Source organism: Sturnira hondurensis, unplaced genomic scaffold (genome assembly GCF_014824575.4).
Source record: "Sturnira hondurensis isolate 20B ecotype Veracruz unplaced genomic scaffold, ASM1482457v3 Scaffold0004474, whole genome shotgun sequence".
In the NCBI taxonomy this organism is placed as follows: Eukaryota; Metazoa; Chordata; class Mammalia; order Chiroptera; family Phyllostomidae; genus Sturnira; species Sturnira hondurensis.
Window position 1 is genome coordinate 5258810 of NW_028077105.1, and position 23599 is coordinate 5282408.

The 23599-nt window shown below is 43.8% G+C and overlaps 1 protein-coding gene across 1 annotated transcript in view; it reads left to right on the forward strand.

Annotated features, from left to right (window-relative positions):
* The window catches only part of SLC2A12 (solute carrier family 2 member 12), a 50164-nt gene that overhangs the window by 21055 nt on the left and 5510 nt on the right, over nt 1-23599 (forward strand). Inside the window, 2 exon segments of the mRNA XM_037045708.1 lie at nt 16414-16536; nt 21979-22111. Of these exon segments, the coding sequence (XP_036901603.1) occupies nt 16414-16536; nt 21979-22111 (256 nt within the window).

Here is a 23599-nt window from a genome sequence, read left to right on the forward strand (position 1 = left end):
CTTCTATTAAGCAGGAGAATGGGAGTCACATTACTCCTACTAAACGGAGTCCAAACAATTTACAGAGAGATAGCTACAAGGGTGTTTTATTCTACGTGGCCAGTCTACTCCAGTGACAATGTTTAAACCCTTCTCTGGAGAGCTCTCTAGGATTTGCTAGAGTAGCTGGTTTGTTGAAGTTCCCTAATCTTTTTGCCTCCACCTGAAAGTCTAAACCTCTCTGTGGAGAGGTTGTAAAAGGTCTTTTGTACATCTCCCTAGAAAATAAAGTGCTTAATCTGTATCATCCTCAACTCTCTCTCTCTTTCTTTCTCTCTCTCTCTACCCCCCCGCACCCCTACACACACACACAGAGTTGATATTAGATCTTTGTCAACAAAGATCAAGGACCAAGCAAACTTGCTCAAATACAGGGACAGGTGGGAAGTTGGGAATAATAACAAGTCACGGGCTGTGTTGAAAGAAAAGGAATCACATGGACAAATGTGGGTTTCTGGTGCCAGAAACCAAATGATGTTTCTGGAAAAAAAGTCATTTTAGAGCTGTGTTAGTGATCCACTGTTAACTCATAAACTATCTATTCAAGTAATAACCAAGAACTATGCTAAATGCTGGAGAAATAGTAATAAGCATGACAGATAATGTCCGTGTCTTGAAGTAGATTATACAGTCCTGTGTCTGCCTCTTCCTGGCCAGCAACCAGCACGTCTGGCCTGCTTAATCTTAGTTCATCAATAGTGGGACTTGCACAAGGCCCCTCTTCCCCCTCTAATCCTTCATCTTTCGGTCTACTCCCACTTCTGACATCGGTCTCTAGATACTGATTCATTCAAATGCCAGAGCGAGGGAGGGAATCTGGGCAACCCTGTCACTTGCTGTGCCAAGTTACAGGTCTGGGCAGCAATGGCAAGACTGGGCCACGTGGTCCAAAACATCAGTGATCAGAAGCTTGTTCTTCTTCTGGCACTTTAAATAGAATGACTTCCCTGTAAGGGACTGTGCAGGGGCAGATAGAGGCAATGCCTCAGATCTCTGGTTTGTTCCTGAACCCTGACCCCGCTGTTTAAAGACTTCACAATGATAAAGGCCATTAATGAACAGTTTCCTGGAAATAGGTGTCTACCACTATGTCGGGATTTAATGATCTTGGGTTTGCACCGGTGAGACAGTTGTCTTAAGTTATTCCTGGCTATAACAAATCACCAAATACTATGTGGTTTAGACAATAGATGCGTATTTCAGTCTGGAAGCTGGGAAGTCCAGGACCCGGGGCTGACAGATTCTGCTTCCTGGTTTGCAGATGCCACCTTCTTGCTGTGTCCTCAAAGGCTGTGTCCCCTTGCTGTGGACAAAGACAGAGAGAGAGGAAAGGGGAGGGGGAGGAAACAGCTATGAGGACACTAACCCCCCCCATGAGGGCTTCAGCCTGGCGATGCACCGACTACCTCCTCAAATCCCCATCTCTCCAAATATCATCACGTTGGAGACCGAGCTTTCAACATACAGGGGCCGCACCCATGAAGTCCACACTGTACTTGTATGGTCACTCTGATAGATAAAGTTAATCTGAGCAAGGGAGTTACATTTTTATTTTCAGAGACTGTTTCAACTCTATGAGAAGGGCAAGATATGAGTGCTACCTTGTACCCAGGAATAACTTGATCTTGTTTGTGAATTTTTCTATATTAATAAGTATAAGAAATATTACTCTTTGGATAAAATTCAGGTCATGGTTATTGTCTCATTAATTTTCACTCCCAGCATCTTTTTCCTATATATTCATTACAAAATGAAAAGTATTTCCTTTTCATATCAGTTTTCTTGATCTAATCGTTTGAAATATCAAGCGTCACCTAAGAATCTAAGAAAAGCTTAACAAAGAGAAAAGAATTTCCTGTTTGTCTTAATGCAGAGAAACTTTCAGGTTGGCAGAGAGCGTGACATAGTGCATATTATACTATGAAAAGCACTGATCTATAACTTCCAGAACCAACTTATTCTTGGTAAGAGTTTTCCTAAGCTCATGCTGTGTGTCTCTCACTAGTTTTGGGGTAACTTTGAAAAACAGAGCAAACCAGTAATGACAAAGACACTAGTGTCACTTGGTACATTATTATATTAGAGCAGGAGTTCCCTTTTTCGGAAAATGCAATCTGATTTTGAAGAAAAAATTATCGAAGGCTGTTTACCCTTTAGAATTACTTGAGTAGTATTCTGTGTGAATCCTTAAAATAAAGTGGCAGCTTTAGATTCAGTTAATATGTATGGTTACCTATTAAGTCAAATACTGGGTTAGAAGGTCTTCCCACACCCGGAGGACTTTGTGTTACGTTCACCACAAGACTGAGAAGGGGAGGCGTTCACCGAGTTTTACAAACAATGGCGTGGGATCTCAAAGGAGATAAGTGACGTGCTCCGAAGAATGGCGACATCTCTTATCGTCTGATTTTCAGTGTTAATCAGCAGACTAAGGGGAGATTGGGCCGTCTCGTGTTGGTCTTGAGAGTAAAGGTTAATTCTTTTTAGTTTGGTCTTCTCCTCGAGGACGCGTTAGATGTAGGAATGAATGGAAATAGTGTATCGTTGTCCATCCCATGAGTCTGTTAAATGGCCCACCCTGCATTTTATCCAAGATAGAGACCGTCTCTCTTTCTGAAGCTCTGCTAGGTAAGTAAGCGTGTACTTTTTATAAGGCTAAGCTGCAGGATAAGAGGATAATGATAAGACTACAGAGGTATTTGATGTGCACTTACTTGAATAAGAGAACTTGGTTAAATAATATTCAAGTGTGTGTATTGGTTAGAATTCAAACTCAGCTATAACAAAGACCAAAACACAGTGGCTTAAGCAAAGTAAGAGTTTCTTTCTGTCTCCCACTTTAACAACTAAAACTGGGTAGTTCCGGGTGCTTTGGAGGTGCAGAGTCGGGAACCAAAATTCTGCAGATAATGTCCCCGGATCTCATTGTAGCTACTGTTTTAATATTGGTTCTCAGTCTGTTGTGATGGCTATTTAAAAATATGAATATGTGGTTTAAAATTTCGTCATCCCTTTCTGACCACTAATAGTACCTTAAGAATAAGTGAAATGCACAAAGTTCAGTCAGTTAAAGTGAAGCTGGCTGTAGAAGGCCTGGTTAATAAGACATTGTGAGCAATTCTGTCAGGAAAGAAGAAGTACTGTGAGTGAGACAGGAATTTCCTACAGGAATAAGACCTAAGGTAGTGGTGAGAGATGCTGGGAAAGCAAAGGTTTAGAAGGGACGATTAGAGGGAAAGGAGAAAGACGCCAATCAGGGCCACGAAAGGAAGCTGAAGATATAGGTGGAAGTCTGCAGCAGCCTCTGCATCTGGCTGCAGTCTGAAGCCTCTGCAGGTCGGCAGGGCAGCAGGAGGAAAAGCTCGACTCCCAGCAGGGAAGCAGAGACAGCAGACCTTGCTGGGACAAACTGGATCCGAGAGAAGAAAGTGGAGCCCACATCTGTCCCTTAGCTCATCAAGTCCAATAATGCAAGCCGCCTGTAGAAAAACTGGTGTCCTTCTCCAAAACAGCCCTGACAGTGTGGCTGGTGCAGTTTGCAGTTGGAGAAGCTGGAGGAGACCTGGCCACACTAGCTGTTGCCCCACACCAGCGTGGAGAACCAGCCGGTCACAACCACGTGCAGCACAAGCTGCAGTGCCCTCTAGGGCCCAGTAGTAATCCCACCAAGCAGAAGGCTGAGGTGCCACTTGGGCCTTCCAAGTCTTATGCAAATATCACTTCTGGCCAACCCTAACCCCAGGACTATACAGGGAAGGGAATTCTGGGGAATGTAGTTCCAGTTAGCTAAATTAGCAGAACACAAAACTGCCAGAGTAAACAAGGAAAGGAATATTTCAGAGGTCAAGGGCCCTGCATTCTCTCTGAAACACTGATCAGCTGCTTCTTGCCCTCCCCCAACTGAGGACCCCACCAATAACCCAGACAAGTGCCTGACCAGGAATCTAAATTACAACATTTTGGTTCACAGGCTGTTACCCAGTCCAGTGAGTCACACCAGCCTGCGCTCGTATTCATTTTCTCAAGAACGTTAATTCTCTCCCTCTGATGACTCACTAATCTCCAGTTCAATCATCCCACATGACCTCTAGTTCCTTTTTCCCAATGAGTACTCAACTTTTCTACTTTGCTGCTTCACTGTCAGCCAAACACAAAAAGTCCGATCCTGAATTCTTATCCCCTCCCACCAGGGGAACTTAACTTTCTTTTCCTTGTGGCAATCACCATGCCAGCCACTTGGGGTTGATGCCCTAGGACCTTTTCTCAATCCAGTTGATGACCAATGCTCTTGGATTTTTCCCTCATTAATGACTGCTGTTCATCTTTTCCTTCCCATTTCTGCCGTTATCACTCATCCCTTATGGCCAGTGTTAGATTGCTAGGAGATTGCTCCTGTAGTTCTCTGCCATTCTGGGCCTTTCTCATACCCATTCATCCTCCACACCAGTGTTCTTTACCTACCACGTTCCTCCTGTCACCAATATTCACACACCTTCCATGGTATCCTATTTTCTACTACAGTAGAGAAGTCAAATGCTTTGCAAAATGAAGAGGAGATTAGGAGTTATCTAATCCAACATTCTTTTTTATCAAAAAGAGACAAGAAATGCCAGGACATTGAGATCACGCAAGTTTAGAAATAAAACCCCAGGCATCAGGAGCCTATTTCCACGCTCTCTCTATATCACCCATCTCTGAAGGGAAAAATTCCATGGTTTTCAAGATCCTCCATCATCTTACTCAACTATATCGGGGCATTTGCACAACTCCAGGGGGCACTGTTTACACGGTAGTTCTGGAGTTGTGCTCCAGGGCCACCATTCCCACAGGAGTACATACAGGTTCCACATAGACTACAAAATGAATGATGCCCCTTGGCGTTGTGCGGTGAGCCCAAACTTTGCCGCTCTGGGCTTCTTCATTTCCCGCTACTTTACACTTCTTCTACTCTACCCAAATCCTTCCTATCTTTAAAGCTCAGTGAAATTCTTCTTTCCTCTAGGAATTTATTTCTTAGAAATCTGAACTCATAGTTCATTTGTATGAACTATGAGTTATGTATAGGGTAGAGTAGGTCAGTTCTGGCTATAAGAAGCCTGAATTTAAAACCAGAAAACTTGGGTTCTAATCCCAGGTCTTGTATCTACTGATTGTGTGACCTTTAAGTCATTTATCTTCATGAGAATGTTTCTAATCTATGAATCAGACGTAATAAATACCTGTCTTATCTCACAGAAAGAACATTATCTGAGCTAATGCATCTGTGTTTGGGATGCTGTAGGGTATAATATAAATGGAAGTTACAGTGTAATGGAACAATGTTACATACACGGAACCATGCACAGTCTAATATAATGTAGTCCTTACTGATACAGTGTATTGCTTCTGTATGTTTGTTTTGGTTATTAGCCAGAATATGGTTATTAGATTTTAAACTCTTTGAAGAAAGAAATGACATCTTTTTCTTCTCTCCCTCTAAGTGAGCACTGCATAAATCTGATTGAAAACCTTGCAGGAACACATTTGTGTTTCTAAGGAGGGGGAGGAAGGACTTTAAAAATAAGATGCAGATAAAGGAAATCGAAAGTGTGCTTCTTCACACATGTCAAGCTTTCTACAGGGAAAACTAAGTAGTACATAAGTTAGAAATGCCAGGCTGCTGAGGAAACTCGTGTTTCCGCCAAACGCCATCACGAGTTTTTCTGCAGAATAATTTGTCACATGGGCATGATTGTAAAAATCTTTCTGTTTTTGCTCATAAGAAAAGATGCAGGGGAATCGGTACTGCTTGGAAACAAGTAGTGAGAGGCATTTAGAGCTTTTCATTGTTAACCCATAATTACTTGGGAATTTCATACACAGGGAACCTAAAAGTAGTCCCAGATTTTTTTTGATCCTCTGGGTTTTTTTTTCCAACAACATGGTGAAGAGAGCCCCTTTGAAAATTTCTTGGACCAACACCAATACTAGTGAGATAGAGAATCTCAGACCTGAAGAAAGTTTGGGTATGGGAAAGGGAAATAACCCTTCATCTTGTGGCTTCTCCGATTTATAATTGCCATTTCCCAGGACTGAGCTGAGTGGGTGTTCACGCCCAAGGCTGGGAAGCACGCTGCACTCTGAGCAGAACAAGCAGTTATTTCCCATGTACAGTTTGGGATTACTAATTCTCCTCAAACTTTTAGAAGGGATCTGAATCTTTGTCCTTTTTTTATTGCTAAGAGTCAGTCATTTTTGTCCATTTTCATGTTGTACTTTATTTTTCTTTTCTAAGGAAAGCATATCACAGGAATTGCAATTCAATCACCAAAATTATATTCTAGAGCATGGGTACAAACTGCAAAAACCAGCTGAGTTTAAAGAAGATTTTTATTAGGAGCAAGATTTTCATACCAGATCTTGAATGCGTTCTAAAGGTTATTAACCTAATGTGATTATTGCTCACGTATTTTATTTAGAGAGTTGATTGCTTATAATAAAGCAAATCCTTTCTGTAAATAGAGGTACAAAAGACAAAGTACTTGCTGTTCTAAAGTAAAACTGAAAGCAAGATCACACCATTTTTATTAAACCTTCTTAAATGTGGGTTGGCTTAGAAGAACATTCCTTACTTATATTAAATCATACCCTAATTCCTTCTGCCAAAGCAGGGTCTGTATTTTTAGGTTAAAGTCTTATGTCCTATGACATTTTACTTTATGGTGCCCTGTTTCCCTAACTGTGAAAAAATAGGGTTGCCCAGAATCTGGAACTTAGGAGGAGAAATAGATTGGATGCCAAGCAATCTCATGTATTGCATTCTATGCCTTTATAATGTTTTTCTAAGAAGGAATCCATACACTCCACCAGCCTGCCGAAGGGGTTCAGGGCCCAAAGAGGTGAAGAACCTCTGCCCTGAGTTTTCCTGTGACTAATACTAAAACTCTTCCATCAGATCAAATCAGGACATATCCTCCACTGATTTACTGGAGACTACTATTAAACAGTTCGTTTTTCATATCTGATCTTTCACTTCAAAATGTGTTCAGAGTGCTAACCTTACTCTTTGCAGTGTTTCGGGGGTGGTCCTGATGACCATTTTAGCTTCTTTTGAAAACTATTTTTCTATGGTGGTTCAAGCTTCTGAGCAGCGCCAAAGAGTCCTGACATTGTGAGGACTTCAAGCCACACACAGATTTTTCTTCTATTCATGCTTTGAAGGTGGAGCAGAGACGAGCCTGAATGCAAGGCATAGAGTTATTGTCTCATGAGTTCATCTGAGGTGATACTCGTGTAGAAACCCAGCCCTCTTCAAATAGTCACTGTAACTTAGAAAAACGTGTCTGCCTGTTCTGTTCACAATAATTACCAGGACTTCTTAAAAAGTCACACATTCCTATGTCTGTAAATTAATTAACCTACTCTTCCATGTCATGATTAAAGTGTTTTCATTGTGAGCAAATACAAGGAACTTGTCCAAGGTCACATATTAAGTTCAGTTACGAGTCTATGGCTGCCACCCTTTAACTACCTTCGTATTCACACATCCAAACAGAACCTTATGCTGGAAACCGAAAGACAGGTGACACCCCATCTCCTCTCCCAGTCTTTTCTACCAAATAGGCAGGAGTTCCAGCAAGAAATCATCTTGGAGGAATAACTCCAACTTCTAAGAGAAGAGAGAGAGAAAGCCTTGGAGACTCATTGATTCAGTCACTCAAACAGCAGGTGTCTTGCTCACCCATGAGGTAGTAGGCATGGCGTCATGTGCTGGAGAGTCGGGGATGGCTGAGCGAGGTCCACACCTGGCCCTCACAGAACTAGTGTGCGGACAGGTGACAAGCAAGAAAATGAAGACATGCACAATACCACTTCAGGAGAGAGAGGCATTAAAATTTAGGTGGAGGTTAAGAGTGATAAAGAGAAATGAAGAAGGATAAATGAAAGAGCTTGCTTGGAGAAGGATCATCTCAGATAGGGTGGCCATGAAAGGTCTTTCAGGGATGGTGACATTTTGGCCACAGCCTGATGTGAAACCCTTGGAGGAAGGAATTTTAAGCAGGGAGAGTGGAAAGATCAGATGGCCTTGAGGAGGACATGAAGGTTTAGGAGAACAACGAGAAAAACCTATGGATGCTGTGTAACGTGGCGTTCGTATTGGGACGAGGCTTTGGCATCATTCTGGGGCCCAGCTCCACAAGGCAGGGCTTTGGACAAGTCATTTTATCTCTATAGGCATCAGTTTTCCTGTCCAGAAAATGGAGCAATACTGCCGGTCTCACTATAATTGTGGGGTTGAATGAAGCAATCTGCACAAAGAGTACGTAGTTTAGTGTTCAGTTCTCAGCACAGAATCAACACATTGAGCTCTTAGTACTGTTAAGTATCTGGCTACAGTCAAAAGAGGTGGATAGTTCTGATAATGCCAGCACTGACCTCAGCAGGTGTTTTGCTTAAGCCATGCTGGGACACACAGGACCGCTTCATCAACCTCCTGCTGAATCACGGTGCCATGGCCCTCCTCACCTTCCATTCCAGTTGGGTGGAGACTAAAAAAACACACCTGGGGCTTGAAGTGTGGTTCAGTTCTGGATGACCTACAGTGAAGAGAGCTTCTTAGAAAATCAAACAGGTTGTACAGGAAATCCCAAGGCTTTGATGACAGGTGACAGGTTGTACAGGAAATCCCAAGACTTTGGTGACAGGTGACAGGTTGTACAGGAAATCCCAAGGTTTTGGTGACAGGTGAAATACATGATGTTGGCTGAGGAACACCAAAGGTCCACTCTTCTAAACTGGTACAACTAATTTAGACTCTGTCCCATTCTGCACAAAAACTGTCTTGTTCACTGTCTCCTAGGGCCTGCCCCACAGAAGGGCTTAATAACTCTTTGCTAGATGAGCCAAAAATACCTTAAGAAAGAGAGAGAGATGTTTCTGGAACTCTCTCAGCTTCTGTGATTAAAGCTTTTTCTCTCTCTCGTCTGCGGTTGGGACTTCCTGATCTCCTCTGGTGTGAATTTAGGAAATTCGAGTTAAATGTAATTTGTGCAAAACCCTATGGCCATTTGACCAAAAAATTACATCTGAGTGAAGTTACTCAGTTCAGAACTCAGGGCCATCTCTAATTCAACTGATGACCAAAGGAAGTTCACATTTAAAATGTACTCGAATTAAGGTCATTTACAAATTTAACAGTGTTAGGCAACATATTCATTTCCAAACATCTATTTGCTTTCTCCAAATAGGAGACTCAGCCCTTCCCCTAGGGAAAGAAATTGAGATTAGCTGTATCATGGGGTGGTTATTACTACCTTGGCTTAATAATTTAACCTTGACTTTTTGCCAAAAATAATTTAAGGTAATTCTTTCATTTTTTTACTAAGAAAAATATGTGAAAATATGAACCTGAAATTTAGGGGTTGTCTTTGCTTACTTAATTAGCATTAGAGCTTGTAGAAATATTTTAGTGGATTATTTCAGGCTTAAGAGTCACATTAAATTCCTCAGATATGAATGGGCAGTCCGAAGTTCATAACAGGAATAAAAGATCTTTGCAGAAAAATTACAGGACAGCCGCAAGTAATCAAACTCTCAAGAATTGCAAATTGGATAATAAGTTAGCCCACTGGCAATCTAGCAAGCTGGCCTGTCATAGTTTTATGGATATTGGCAAAAGATTTCTTGATCACAGACAAAGAACCATTTATTACTCTTTGCAGTAACAAGAGCCAGGGTATCAGATTTGTACCAGTCCCTGCCCCAATGCCCACAAGGCCACATGAAGAAGGTCAGATTACACCTATACCCATGATGATGGGCTATTTGAGGGGACAGGAACCCCAGGCTTAGGGCACCCAAATGTTTTATAATAGACAGTAAACTAGCTGGACTTATTTTCTGCAGGGAGACTTTATCTTTAATTGACTGGGTACCAAACACAGCCTCGTTCCAGGTGAGATACTACATCTGTCTGCAAAGGCTGTTTTGTGTAACGAACATCCTTGGAAAGGTAGCCTGGACAAAGATGGTCAGACACGCAGAGATGCAAGAGACCCATGGAGAACTGTCTCTCACAGAAAGTATCCTGAAAAGACTGCTTTTCTGTTTTAAACAAGAAACTAGAACTTTTTAAAGGTGCAAACATGATAGAGCCTAGGTTTGTTTGGTTTGGTTTTATGGAGCTTAATCAGCCTTTTGGAAGATGGGTACCCGTAGGAAGCAAAAGGCTCATTTGTCATAACACTTAAGTGTACAGTGTGTACCTAAATAACTCTGGCGCTTCAAAAAATATCCTTCTCATGATGTTTGCATAGTTAATGATTATGACAATTCCAGGGATGTAGAACTGTAGGTTATACCTTAGAAGTTTATTTAGCTGCCTATTGGGTTTCAGAGAAAGAAACGTACAGATCAAAAGGAGATCAAATGTTTCACAAGAGATGTACTATCCTTCATGTTTCTCTCTAGACCCCAGACCTCTGCTGTTGGAACCATCACAGTGAAAGACTTTGTCAGTGTTCACCCTCCTTTCCCATCATTCTCGTGACAATTGCCTATCTTTAGAGAAGAGCTGTATTGCACAATTATTCCTTAAACAGTAGAGTTTTGTTATCAAATGGAGCCACGACACAATCATGTTCACACACTGGGTTTGGGTTAAGTGTGAGTGTGTACCTCTAAGATCTTGCCAATCTTTTTGTTGTTGTTGTTTAAAGCTCAGGTTTCAGTTATTACCCATATTCACACTGCTACTGTTGCTTTTTTTAAGTTAATCAAGTTAAAGACCATTTTGACTCAAGTGGAGAATCATTTGGTTCTCTGGTGTTACTCATTAAAATAATGCAAAATAAACAAAGATAGTATCTGGATAGTTACACTCAGTGGACACCCAAACAGAAGAGGAAAACCTGAAAGGCATCGTGTGCCTGTAGCAAATGAAACCCCATGTTCCTCTTTGGAGTTAGATGATGAGGCAGTCGCACCTCACAGAACCAGAGTGCAACACTGCACTTTGCAGCGTGAGCACAGCCACGTACGTGGTGGAATGACACCATCAGTTCTGTCATCATCTGTTCACATCACACATCAGTGCTGAACTTTTGCTTCAGCCCAGCACAACCCTAGTCCTATGCTCTTGAAAGTTATGAATGTTGTACACTAAGGATATTAAAGAAACTGACTAAGATTGCAACACTCTCTTAATAAGCACAAGCATTTATCCTGGCTGGTGTGGCTCAGTGGGTTGAACTCCAGCCTGTGAATCAAAGGGTTGCTGGTTCGATTCCCAGTCAGGGCACATGCCTGGGTTGCAGGCCAGGTCCCCAGTGGGGAGCAAACAAGAGGCAGCCACACATTGATGTTTCTCTCCCCCTCTCTCTCCCTACCCTCTGTCTAAAAATACATAAATAAAGCATTTTAAAAACCCAGAAAGCATAATGCAATCATTTAAAAATAAATACATAAACACAAGCACTCATTTTTTCCTTCACTATTTTCCAGAACACAAGGTTAAGAATTTTTCCAAGGAATATTAAAAACTACAATACTTTCCTGATTGAAGTCCAAAGCATCAATTATGAAAAAATGCAAAATAAACGGTTATATCTAAAGCATGACACTCATGCTATATTTTAAACCAAAAAAGCCTAATTTCTTGTAGCTCTTACTTTTTCTTTTTTTCACTTCGAACTCTAGTTCAGTGGTCTGCAAATCAGGACATGTGTACCCCTGGGGGTTCACGGACAAAGTATTCCTTTAACCACACCTCACAGGAAATCAATTTCAACTTCAAAAAATCTGTTCTCTCCCATCTCTCTGTCTCCTCTCCCCAGTTATGTGTGCTCCCTCTTAACAGGAAGCACACCTATCACCCCTCGGAAACCTTACGACACACATCACACGTTATCAAAACCTCCGAAAATGAATTAAAAGGACAGTTGGAAAATTGGTGTAAATGTGGGATGGGAAAATAATAACTAGATAATAATCCTCTCACAAGCTTAGATATTTTCAATAGTTTGCTTTCGGTAAAACTGGAGGATGACTTATTCCAGCTATCAGCTGATATTACAAATAACTTTTGTTGTTGATTGAAAACTGATGACTCTACTATTATAAAATTTCTTCAACTCTCCCATCTATTTTCATTCTTCTTCAGCACAATACATTTCATCTATTTAGAGTAGATATGTATCGTGTTGTTCTAGAAGTAAGCAACATCCAGCCTGGAATGTCTTGGTTTGTTATTTAAGAAGTGCAATATTATATTCGTGAATGGAACGTTTCTTTTACAAGGCCAGGAGTGAACAAAACTCAAAGAGCCTGAGCCAAGGGAGAACACTAAAAAATTAATTAATCAGTGAAAGCTCCCACATCGCTGTTGCTGAAGGTGGTGGCCCGTGATGGAGCATGCCTTTCAAAGAGCGCAATGTTCCCACTTAGGGAACCTAGGAGGACAGAATCTAGACCCCTGGTTGGAAGCGAGTGAGCATATACCTTTTCCAGTGGGCAGGTAAGTGGCCCCTAGCAGCGCGCGAGAGAGGTGTGCTGCCTGCTACTTGCACAGGCAATAGAAGCCCCGAGAGTTGGTTTCACTCAGACTAAATGTAGGCCCCTTGCTCCAGGGCCTACACTTGAAGCTGTTGAAGGCAAATTCTGCAGCCTAAGCATAGAACTTCCTCCAAAGCTGGTAGGAATTTTCTGGTAAGAGTTTCGAGACCTCCATGAGACTTTCAACCCCCCTGGGGCCACCACACCTGGTGGTGCACGAAGAGCTGAAGCCAAAGGCAAAGTGTGCCCAGACAGCTGCAGGTTAAATCTGAAAGCCTCGGTGGGAACACTGCGGCAGGGCCCCGGGAGGGGCAGATGAGCCCAGCATCGCACAGGTGGTGGGGCTCGGTCATCTCCACAGACTGCTCCTGCGAACCCACGTCCCTGTCCTCCCCTGCACACAGACACCAGCAACATATTTGTCCTCGCTGTCTTTTTATGACACCGTGCAGCCATAAAACACGGCCTGCAGGTTGCACCAGGGCCAGGCAAGTTCGGGCAGGCAGCCGGATTTAATACCAAGTGCAACGTGAGTGCCAGGATCTGGGCGCCGTTATCGCCCTGCAGATCTAAAATGTCCTCAAACTTTGCAGCATAGAGGAGGCCTTAAAGGCACGTGCAGATGCTGACGTTTACAGACATCCATTTCTGAGGTAGGTGGTCCTGCAATGATGGCGTTGAAGGTGGGATAATAGGGGTCAGGGACAATTGTTTCAGGACCTGCTGAACTGCGCTGGCTGTCGGTCTTCGCTGCGTCTTGAACGCTCTGGATTCCTCACGAGCAAAGAGCACACGGCATCTCCCGCGGGCCGTCGTCAGGGAAGGGGGTAAACAGGACAGCCAGAGACAGCCACCATGTCTCTGCTATGGCATGTGGCAATAACTTGATTTTCCTTCCGGAAGAAGCTAGGCCGTCTCATCAGAGTTTTCTCTGATTTTCATCAGTGATTATTGAAGAACTTGACACTTGTCACTATAGACAGCCACATAGTCTGCAGGTGATGGTTTATCCCTTTGTGCTCCTCACTTGCCCACTGAAACAAAGCTTCTGCATGTCTTCTGTTTGGGGTGCTCACAGCGCAGCCCACGGGGCACGGGGAGTGAGATTCTGGCCGTCTCGCTCCTGTCTGCCTTGGACAAGCACAGACGCTTTCAGTAAGCCCTCTCTCGCCGTAAGCGGCATTTTGACTTTTACTTCATTCCCTCTGGACCTGAAAACCTGTGGCTTTTACGGCTCTGAAATCCTAGTTAAAGTAGCGTTCTCCATATTTCTGACTCGGCAGGCCCCATACCAGGAGGCGAACCGTCCTTGTCGGCACAACTGGTCGGTTGCTGCAGCATCCGGTGCATTCGACAAACCAAGGCATCAATTCTCGAATTCTTTCTCCCAGAAGTAGAAATGTAGAAAGAATTTAGAATTCCCTCTGAGAACACATAGAAGCTTTCAGCAATGATACATCATCTTTTGAATGGTCAGGTGCAAGGTTTGCCCAACAAGTTCCCACTCGAGACCCAGGGAAGCCTCTTGCTGAACCATCAGTTATTGCTCACGGCCTGGTCACAGCGTCCAAGGACCTGGCTCGGCGCTGCACTGAATACAGGCCTAGGAGAGGCCGTCAGTGTGGACCTTGGGCTCTCGAGCAACGGGCTGCTCAGACCGAGTGCTCATTACCAGCACTTTGTGCGTCTGTCCCATCTTCCTGGTGGTGAGACCCCAGGAAGAGCCAGCTCGTTCTCATCCGTGGCCAGCACGGCAGTGACGGCCACAGCTATGATTTTCCCAAAACCCCACTACATAAGTCCGAGAGGCCATCCTGGTGGGGAGGGGAAGAAGGGGTTTCATAGGCAATGAGGCAGGGATGGAAGTAGGTCACACAAACCTATGCTAATTCCTCCACTGAAAAAAAAATGGCTGTCCCTTCCTTCACCTCCTTCTTCCAGCTGCGAGAGCAAAGGGCAACAGGGCCCCGTGCTCCAGGCCCAGCCATGGCTGCCCATGGCGAGGAGAGACACTGGGGGATCGTTCTGTGATCGACGTTGTTTAGCTTCAAAAAGTTGGATTTACATACTTTTATCTTGCATTTGCCCAAGGACAAATCCAAAGGCTTTACCAGAATTTTGCAGGTATTGTTTTACTCAGAGCCAGCGCCCCAGCCTTGCAAAGCTCCAGGCAGGGTTATCTCTAAGGACAGAGTCTGCAAGGACCGAATGAGGGACTTTGGGGCAGGAAGTGGAGGGGAGGGGTATGCAAGTTTGTTTCTGAATTCCCTATTGATTAGAACAATAATAACCATGTTCCTTTCCTTCCAGGCCCTAAAAGTAACCCTACGTAGATTTACTTGGAAAAGCTAATCAAGGAAAACATGTTTTTCCTGCCCTCTTCTATTACTTAATTGATGTTTCTTACTTTAAGGCAGCAAATTTACTCTGAGCGGATGTTTTCCCCACAGAGAGCGATAGCGTGATGGAAGACCTTGTTAAATCCGAGGCACAGCCGACTGCGTGATTCTGGCATGGGCGGCCACGTGGTTGCTGGCCAGTGGGGTCTCTCCTGGCCTCTTGCTTCTTCCTCTCACTGCTTCCTCTGGGCTAGGATGATGCAGCTGGTTGGTATATAAATGCTGGCTTTGCCACACAAGGCGACTTAGTTAGCCATGAGCCAGGGCTGGGGCAGCTCCTAAATCCTTCTTTCTTCAGAATTAAACGTGTCCATGCTCCACATTTAATTATTCATTAACTAATATTCATTGAGCCACCATTGTGATTAAAATGCATGAGTTCCAGAGACTGACTGCCAGGGCTTAATGCAACCTCTGCCCCCTAGAAACCCCGTGACCACATAGGAGCCCCGTGACCTTGGCTGGCCGTGAACTCCTTTATGCCTCAGTTTCCTCTTCTATAAAAGAGGGATACTAATATTCTTGTCTTGGATTTTCTGAGGACCAAATGAGGTTTGTAAAGTGCTCAGCACATTGTAGGAACCGGCAGCCAATTTATCAAACAAACTTGGTTTGATTGGCTGTGAGCAGGAGACAAATTAATTTTCTCCTCTATCTTCTAATCCCATTGGCCAGGTCCTATAAGATTCCCTGTCATGTTCAGATAATAAAAAGTTCTCTGATTAGTTTTCCAGCCCCGAAGTGTTTCCTGTCAGAAATCCGGGTGTTTAGTAATCAAACCTTAGTACACTAATCAAACCTTGGAGTTCTATTTAAGCTAGAACTTTGCTCTAACTAGCTTGCCCAGGCCAGGAAGCCCAAGGAGAAGTGACAGTAGCCAGCTCCTTCTTCGAACTCTCCTAGTTTTATTTCCTACCCACTCAGTAGCTGTGATGTTGGATTTCTCCAAGGTCAGGGCAAAGGCGTTTTAAGAAAAGACCCCAGCCAGGGCTGGTGTAGCTCAGTGGATTGAGCATGGGCCTGAGACCCAGAGGATCGTGGTTTGATTCCCAGTCAAGGCTCATGCCTGGGTTGCAGGCCAGGTCCCCAGTAGGGGACATGTGAGAGACAACCACACATTGATTTTTCTCTCCCACTCTTTCTCCTTCCCTTCCCTGCTCTCTAAAAATAAATAACTTTAAACAATAAAACAAAAAGAGAAGAACCCAGAGGCCGAGCAGGTAGTGCTAGGGACTGACACTGAGGTTCTGTGCTAAGTAGGCGGCCCCACCCACTGACCCTCTCATTTGCATTTGTCAGACCTGGGACCCCTACAGTACTTTAAATCCCTGCCCCAGCTCTGGGGCCATTGTCAGCCTCTCTCAGGGAGAGCCATGGACCGCCCCTCAGTTTCGATGGCTTTTTGATCATTCTGCTGTTCCCCACCCTCTGCATTTTTCTCTAGTGCCCTGGCTGGTGCTCAGCGAGATTTTTCCGGGTGGAATCAGGGGACAAGCCATGGCTTTAACTTCGAGTGTGAACTGGGGCATCAACCTCCTCATCTCTCTGACGTTTTTGACGGTGACTGGTAAGGATGTGTCCTCTTCCCTGAATGTCTTTGTGTTCTCAGTTAGGACGTGAAGCACACTCACCTGGAAAACATTTCACTGTGGACATTTTCAAGCACATTCTGAAGCAGAGGGAGTGGCATGTACCTCCTGTCAACTTAAAGAGCTGCCAACCTTAATTCATTTATAGCCTCACCTGCTCTTCCTCCCACATTATTTTAAGACACATCTCAGACACAATGCCATTTGTACTAAAATTTCATCATGAATCTCTAAAAGGTAAGGCCTTTGAAAACAATAACCACAATATCATTATACCCCTTGGTATCAATACACAGTCTATGCTTACATTCTTCAGAGTCTTATAATTATTTTTTACATTTTGTTTGTTTGAATCACAATCCAAATATGCAACTTACAATTGATGGATATATCTGTTAAAATTTGTAGGTTTCATCTTCACTTCTCATCCCCCCTCCCTACTTTACATCTTTAATGAAGAAACTGGGTCATTTGTTTCATAGTTTCCCCAGGCGGGATTTTGCCGATTGTCATCATATCGCACGACCTCTGTCCTTGGTGTTCCCTGTAAACTGCTGTCTAGAGCTAGAATTTTCAGATTTAGACTTTCTCGGTCGTTTGCTTGCAAACTCCTTCACAGGTGCCGGCTTGTGTCCTGCCGTCAGAGGCTCATCTTGTCTCCTTGCCTCCTGCTTGGCCACGTCGCTTCCTTCAAGGAGGAGCACTGCCCAGCGCTGTTACTTACATCCTATCCTTCCTTCCGAATTCTTATCTGAACTGCGTCTTGAAGGAGAAATTTCTTCTGTAATGTTGGAAGGAATTTCTGATAACGACTAGTTCTGGCCTACCTGACATACGGGGTCATCTAAGAAAGGAAAGCTCTCTCTGCATTTTTCAGTTTTTGAAATAAGGAGGTGCCTCCCTGGCACCCTCCAAGCTTGGCCAAGGAGTTGAGGCTTCTTTCTTTCCTTTGTTTCTTTATACGTAGATACACGTATAAAATTCACAAATAAAGAAATGAAACCTTAACCTCCTCAGGCCTCTAGATCTAGGTAGCAGTTTACAGGAAATGCAATGGACGGAAAGCCAAGTGACGCGACAACAGCCAGTAAAACGCTGCCTGGGGAGAGCAGCGTCTAACGACTGGCCCTGTTTCTTCACTAAAACGAGGGAGTGCGGGGGAGAGCGGGGAGGAGAAACAGAGAAAAAACCCTTTAGATTTTTAAGACACACACGAATCAGTTGTAAGGTTTGTATTTGGGTCATGATTCAAAGTATAAAAAAATAGTCATAACACCATTGGAAAATGGGAAAAATATGCATACATCATGTATACATTTTCAAAGCGGATGCATACTAAAAAGTGTAGGCATCTATATATCTCTATATATTATTTCTGAATCTTGTCAACCACTTTTTTAAGTATATCTACTTTGGAACTTTAGGAGTTGTTAAACAAGCATGGTTTGAATTTTTTATATACAACTTTAAAATGTTTGTGTACTTCATACGTTTTTAGCAATAGTCCAAGATTCCCACCCAAGCCATTTTTCCAAACGAATGGCTGGTCATGGATCATACGATCATGGATCATTTTAAGAAATGATCCATGATCATTGGCTGATCAATGGCTGATCATGGATCATTTTAAGAAATCTGCGCAATTTCTTAAATCTTCTCAGACACGCAACAGCTGGCCTCAGTGGGCCCAGGCCCGACACTAGCAGTAACCAGCCTAGATTCACAGTTTGGCTTCACCTGGGAGCTTCCAAGCCCAGCACAAGCAGCAGCCATCTCAGATTGCTTTATAGCTCATGCAGGTGGCTGCAGGCAGAACACAGGTGGGGGCTGACCTTGGTCTGCACTACCTGGGAAACCCCAGGGCCAGTGCGCCCAGTGTACACAGCGTGCACAGCTACAGACCATGTTGGAGCACCATCACCCTGCCCTGCACAGCATGTCCTCCACGGAGGGTGGAAGTTTGTCGTCAGTGGTCACAGACAATCCTTGCAGCTGACTGGCTTGGGTAAATCCCTCCCATTCCCTGCCAATGGCAACCAAGCTTCAACTGCAAGAGGAGGGTGCACTTAGCCCACATGAAGGGTGCACCTTGAGTACCCATCTTGGGTGATAGAGGAGGCTGCGCCACTGGACCCTACAGGACACCTACAACATTAGACCACGCTACCAAGACTCGGAGTCATTAACAGCTACATCTAATATATCGAAACCAACACAGGGGGGCTGCCAACACGAGGAGACAAAAAACATGGTCCAAATGAAAGGACAGCTCAAAACTCCAGAAAAACAGCTAACCAAAATGGAATCTATCAGATGCAGAGTTCAAAACACTGGTTATAAGGATGCTCAAGGAACTGAGTGAGGACCTTAACAGCATAAAAAAGATCCAATCAGAAACAAAGAATACACTAATTGAAATAAAGAACAATGTATGGGGAAACAATAATAGAGTGGATGAAGCTGAGAATCAAATAAATGATTTGGAATATAAGGAAGCAAAAAAAAATAACAACCCAAAAAACAAAAACCACGCAGAACAGTGAGAAGAAAAGAGAATCCAAAAAACGAGGATAGTGTAAGCAGCTTCTGGAACAACCTTAAGCAAGCCAATATTTGTTTCCCATGGCTGCTAGAAGGAGAAGAGAGAGAGCAAGACATTGGAAATCTATTTTAAAAAATAATGAAAGAAAACTTCCTTAATTTGATGAAGGAAACAGATATGCAAGTCCAGGAAGCACAGAGAGTCCCAAACAAGATGGATGCAAAGAGGCCCACCCCAAGACACATCATAATTAAAGTGCCAAAGATTGAAGATAAAGAGATGGGAAGTGGGGTGAGTGGGAGAATGGGTGAGAGGTGAGGGGATTAAGAAATACAAATAGGTAGTCACAGAATAACCATGCGGATGTAAAACACAGTATAGGAAATGACCATGGACACGAACAAGGATGGAGGGATTGCCTGAGGTAATAGTGGGTGCAGGGTGGAGGGGAGCAAAGGGGGAAAAATCAGGACAACTGTAATAGTATAGTCAATAAAATTAAATTAATAAATAGATAAATAAAAATTAATCTTCCCAGTAAAAGATAGAAGGCAGCAAGCCTTTGGACACCAACCTTTTTAGTGCAAGTTGGGCTCTCTCAATAAGCACAGTGTTCCAGAGAGACAGACTTACTCTGCAGTGCTCCTGGCATGGCTGCAGTATTGTGCTCGGTTCTGGGTAAAGCATTTTAAGAAGACTGTTTAAATATTTTAAGAGGGTTGCAGTGTATCCACCAACCAAGTACAAACTGGATGACATGGGTGTGTGACCTATTGCTACCGAGCTCAAGGGGTTCACTTCTTGGGTGTTCTATTCAAGAACGAGGCTCTTAAGAATTGTTTGTTGCAAGATGGTTTCATTTACTTGCAGCAAGTAGAGGAGACAGGGGCTAGATACTCAAATCTCCTGCCTCCTGGAAGGGAGGCTTAGCTGTTGCGTACATATACTATTTGGTCAGCTACGTGTTGCTACACTTACTAGGTTGGGTTCCTGTCAAGCTTATCCTCCTCACAGCTAGTCTGCAAATCTCGCACTACATTTTAATATTTAGCAAGGATAGCACTTAGTAAAAATGACCCACACCTTAAATGAGCTTAATGTTAGGACAAACAAGCATGAGACACTCGTCCTGACATTATGGCTGGTGAAGAACAGTTGCAAGACGTGGGGACGTCTGACTCAGACAGAGGATGCTCAAGGAAGGGGTGGAAGCACACAGAAATATTGGAGCGCTGTCTGGCAGAAGGGGCGGGGAGAGTTGATCCAGAAGACAAAGCGGAACCTCTGAACCCGAGTTCCTGAAAGGTGGACTTATACTTAGGAGTTGATAAGAAATACCTTTTTAACAGGCAGGGCTGGCTCACCACACAGAGAGAATCTGTGTTACTGAAAGTGCTCAAACAGATTAGGGGACAAGTTTGATGAGACCACCTTTTGGGTTTTTATTCTGGTTTTATGCCCCAGAGGGGAAGAAGGACAAAGTCTATAAGCACTTTATTAAGAATTCACTTGGGCAAAGCAGCAAGAAACACACAGAGGAATACGTGTAAATAAAATGCCAGAGAGGAGCAGTGGTATTCCTCCTTCCTGCTTCCCTCGGCATAACTGGCTGACCAGTGAGTGGTTAATGTGCTTAGATCTCTCCACACTGCATTTACAGAACTGCTTCGTATGTGACTACTCGGTCAAGTTTCCCTGACTGAGCGATCGTGATTTGTGGCTGCAGCTGTTAAGGGCTCCAGCCTGTGTGTGGTTCTTCTGAGCCTGTGTTCAAAAAGAGACCGCTTCCTGCTCACTGCACCCTGCCACACTGGACCTTCTGCTGCTGAGCCAGGTCTGACCCAAGGCAAATGTAGGCTCCAGTGCACAGGGAGCATCTCCCACCAACTAACATACCTTGACCTTGGTCAGTAACTACAAAGGGACTGTGCCTTTGGCTAGAAGTGGTCAGAGGGAAAACTAGGCTGGCAAGTGAGATCCATCAGGCTTCTTGCTGCCGCAACTGAGCAAGTGAATGCCTTTTCTTAGAACCATTCACTTTTTTTCTCTGAATCTAGGAAGAAACATTGCAAATACACTAGCTACTAAATGATAAAATATTGCCAACATGAAATAATTTATTCAGTTCAAAATAAAGAAGGCCCTGGCTGGTGTGGCTCAGTTGGTTGGAGTGTTGTGATGCACTCCAAAAGGCTGGGGGTTTTGATTCCTGCGCAGGGCACATACCCAGGTTGCAGGTTCGATCCCCAGTCGGGGTGCATATGGGTGACAACCAATTGATGTTTCTCTCTCTTTCTCTCCCATTCCCTCTCTTCCTTCCTCTATCTCAAACATCAATAAACATATTTAAAAATGAATACATAAATAATAAAACAAAGAGTTTGGTTACTTAAAAAATCAATTAAAAATCAGAGTAAAGAAGGGTGAATTTGTTCCAAGATAGTCTGTCTGTATCAATATGTCTTTAAAATATCTATTAATAGAAACCAAACTGCTACGGCAGTGATTCCCAGAGAGGAATTGTGCAGCACAAGGGGAGAGAGGAGACATTTTACCTCCCGCTTTATATGTTTCTGTGTTGCTTCAGGTTCTCTTTTTGTAAGGTGCAGAAAGAAAAGCATGCTCACCAAAAAAATAGCATTGGATTTAAACTGCAACAGTTACAAGACTGCTATTTATTCTACCAGTGAAAGCTGGGGTAGTTTGCAAACATGAAGCTTTCAGAGGCTGGCTATAGTTTAATTTGTACCACTATTTCCCAGGATACTGAGTGTTTGAAAGTTCATGTTTTTATACCTGCTCTAAGAAGCTGCCATCCACAAGTGAGATGGAAGCAACACAAAATGCATTTCTAACTGTGTTCTTTCGTCCTTTGTAGATCTCATTGGACTGCCATGGGTGTGCTTCACCTATGCAATCATGAGTGTTGCGGCCCTGGTGTTTGTCATTGTTTTCATACCCGTGACGAAGGGCTGCTCTTTGGAACAAATATCAACGGAGCTGGCAAAGGCGTAAGTATGATGCCCATCGCTCTCCGAATGGCACCTTTGGTCAGAGGTGGAGCTTTTATGTACAGCTAAATCGTAATGAGACTTGAACTTATTTTAGGATATTCCTTTTGGTGTGGAACCAACCGTATCTCAACCACAATTCCAGTTTCTCTGTACTGTATTCAGTTCAGGTGACACAGCCAAGGAATTAGAATAATTGGTGCTTTTCACACGTGAGCCTTTCAATGCTCTTTCGGCAATGATCAAAGAACCCCTCCCATCTCCCTCGCTTCCCCGCAACCGCCCGCCCCCCCCCCCCCAGACCAGGGGATTTTTGTTTGGGGTTCCGCGTAGGTCCTGGAACGTTAGGCTCACCCTGTTCTAGAACCACGGCTTCAGTTCATCTCTATCACACTTGCCGGTCTCTTTAAGGCCTCAAAGCTCGTTAGGGGTAGGGTTACCAGGAAAACTCGGGCTTAAACGTCTACAATTATTCCAAATATGGCATAAAGAAGTTTAAGAATGATTAAGAGTTTCTTAGGTGAATAGGCATTTAGAAAGCCCATTAAATAAATTTCACATGGAAACATTGCTTTAACATTTTAACTTCGAAGAAGTAGGCTGTAAAAAACTCCTGTTCTTTTGGCGGCAGAACTCCCAGCTCTAAAGGCTGAAACAGGCCTGGAAGTGGGTGTTGCGTGGGGACAGGGACGGAAGGGGGCCTGTCACTCTCCCTAGGATTCAGGCCTTACATTTGCAAATGAGGACATACTTGTTCTTGAGTTTTAATAAAATGGGGGACACTACATATTTGTAGTTGGCGACTTTCTTCTGAAGATACTTTCAATACACAGGAACGGCAGGATTGCTACAGAAATTGTGGGCAAGTGCTTCTCCAGCTTTTATCTGAAGGAAGAATAAACCCTGAAGTGGTAGTAGGCGTGTGTATTTATGTAGGCCAAACTGTGAATCCTGGTTTATCAGGGCGCCCAGGAAGCAAGACTGTGGAAATCATTTTACTTTTAAATGGTTCACATTTTAGAACCATGTCATTTTAGTAAGCAGAAAAACTTCTTTCTTCATTCAAGCCGTCAGGTTGTCGGGCTAATTTTTGATAAAGATAAGGCCCTGTTTTCAAAAAGTAAAATGCAACATTCATTTGCGAAGAGAAATACAATGGTCAGGAAGGCAGTGGCCGGCCGTGCGGGTCACAGGGTGCAATTCAATGTCCAGTCTGTGCAGCGGCGGGAGGAAGCGGTCTGTGTCCGGATGAGGGAGACCCAGGGGCTGTGCCTGGGCACTCCCTTCGCCACCGCGCCAGCTGTCGTTTATTCAGCCCTTCGTCGGCCATCTCCGAGGGGCCAGACGCGGTCCTAGGAAAGAACTGAAGATACAGCAGAGGAAGAATCCATTGTCTCTTCACTGTCTTTAAGAGGCAGACAAGAACACAGACCACTGTAGCACACTGGGGTGGGAGGCACAGAGAACTCTGTTGGAGGATTTCACGTG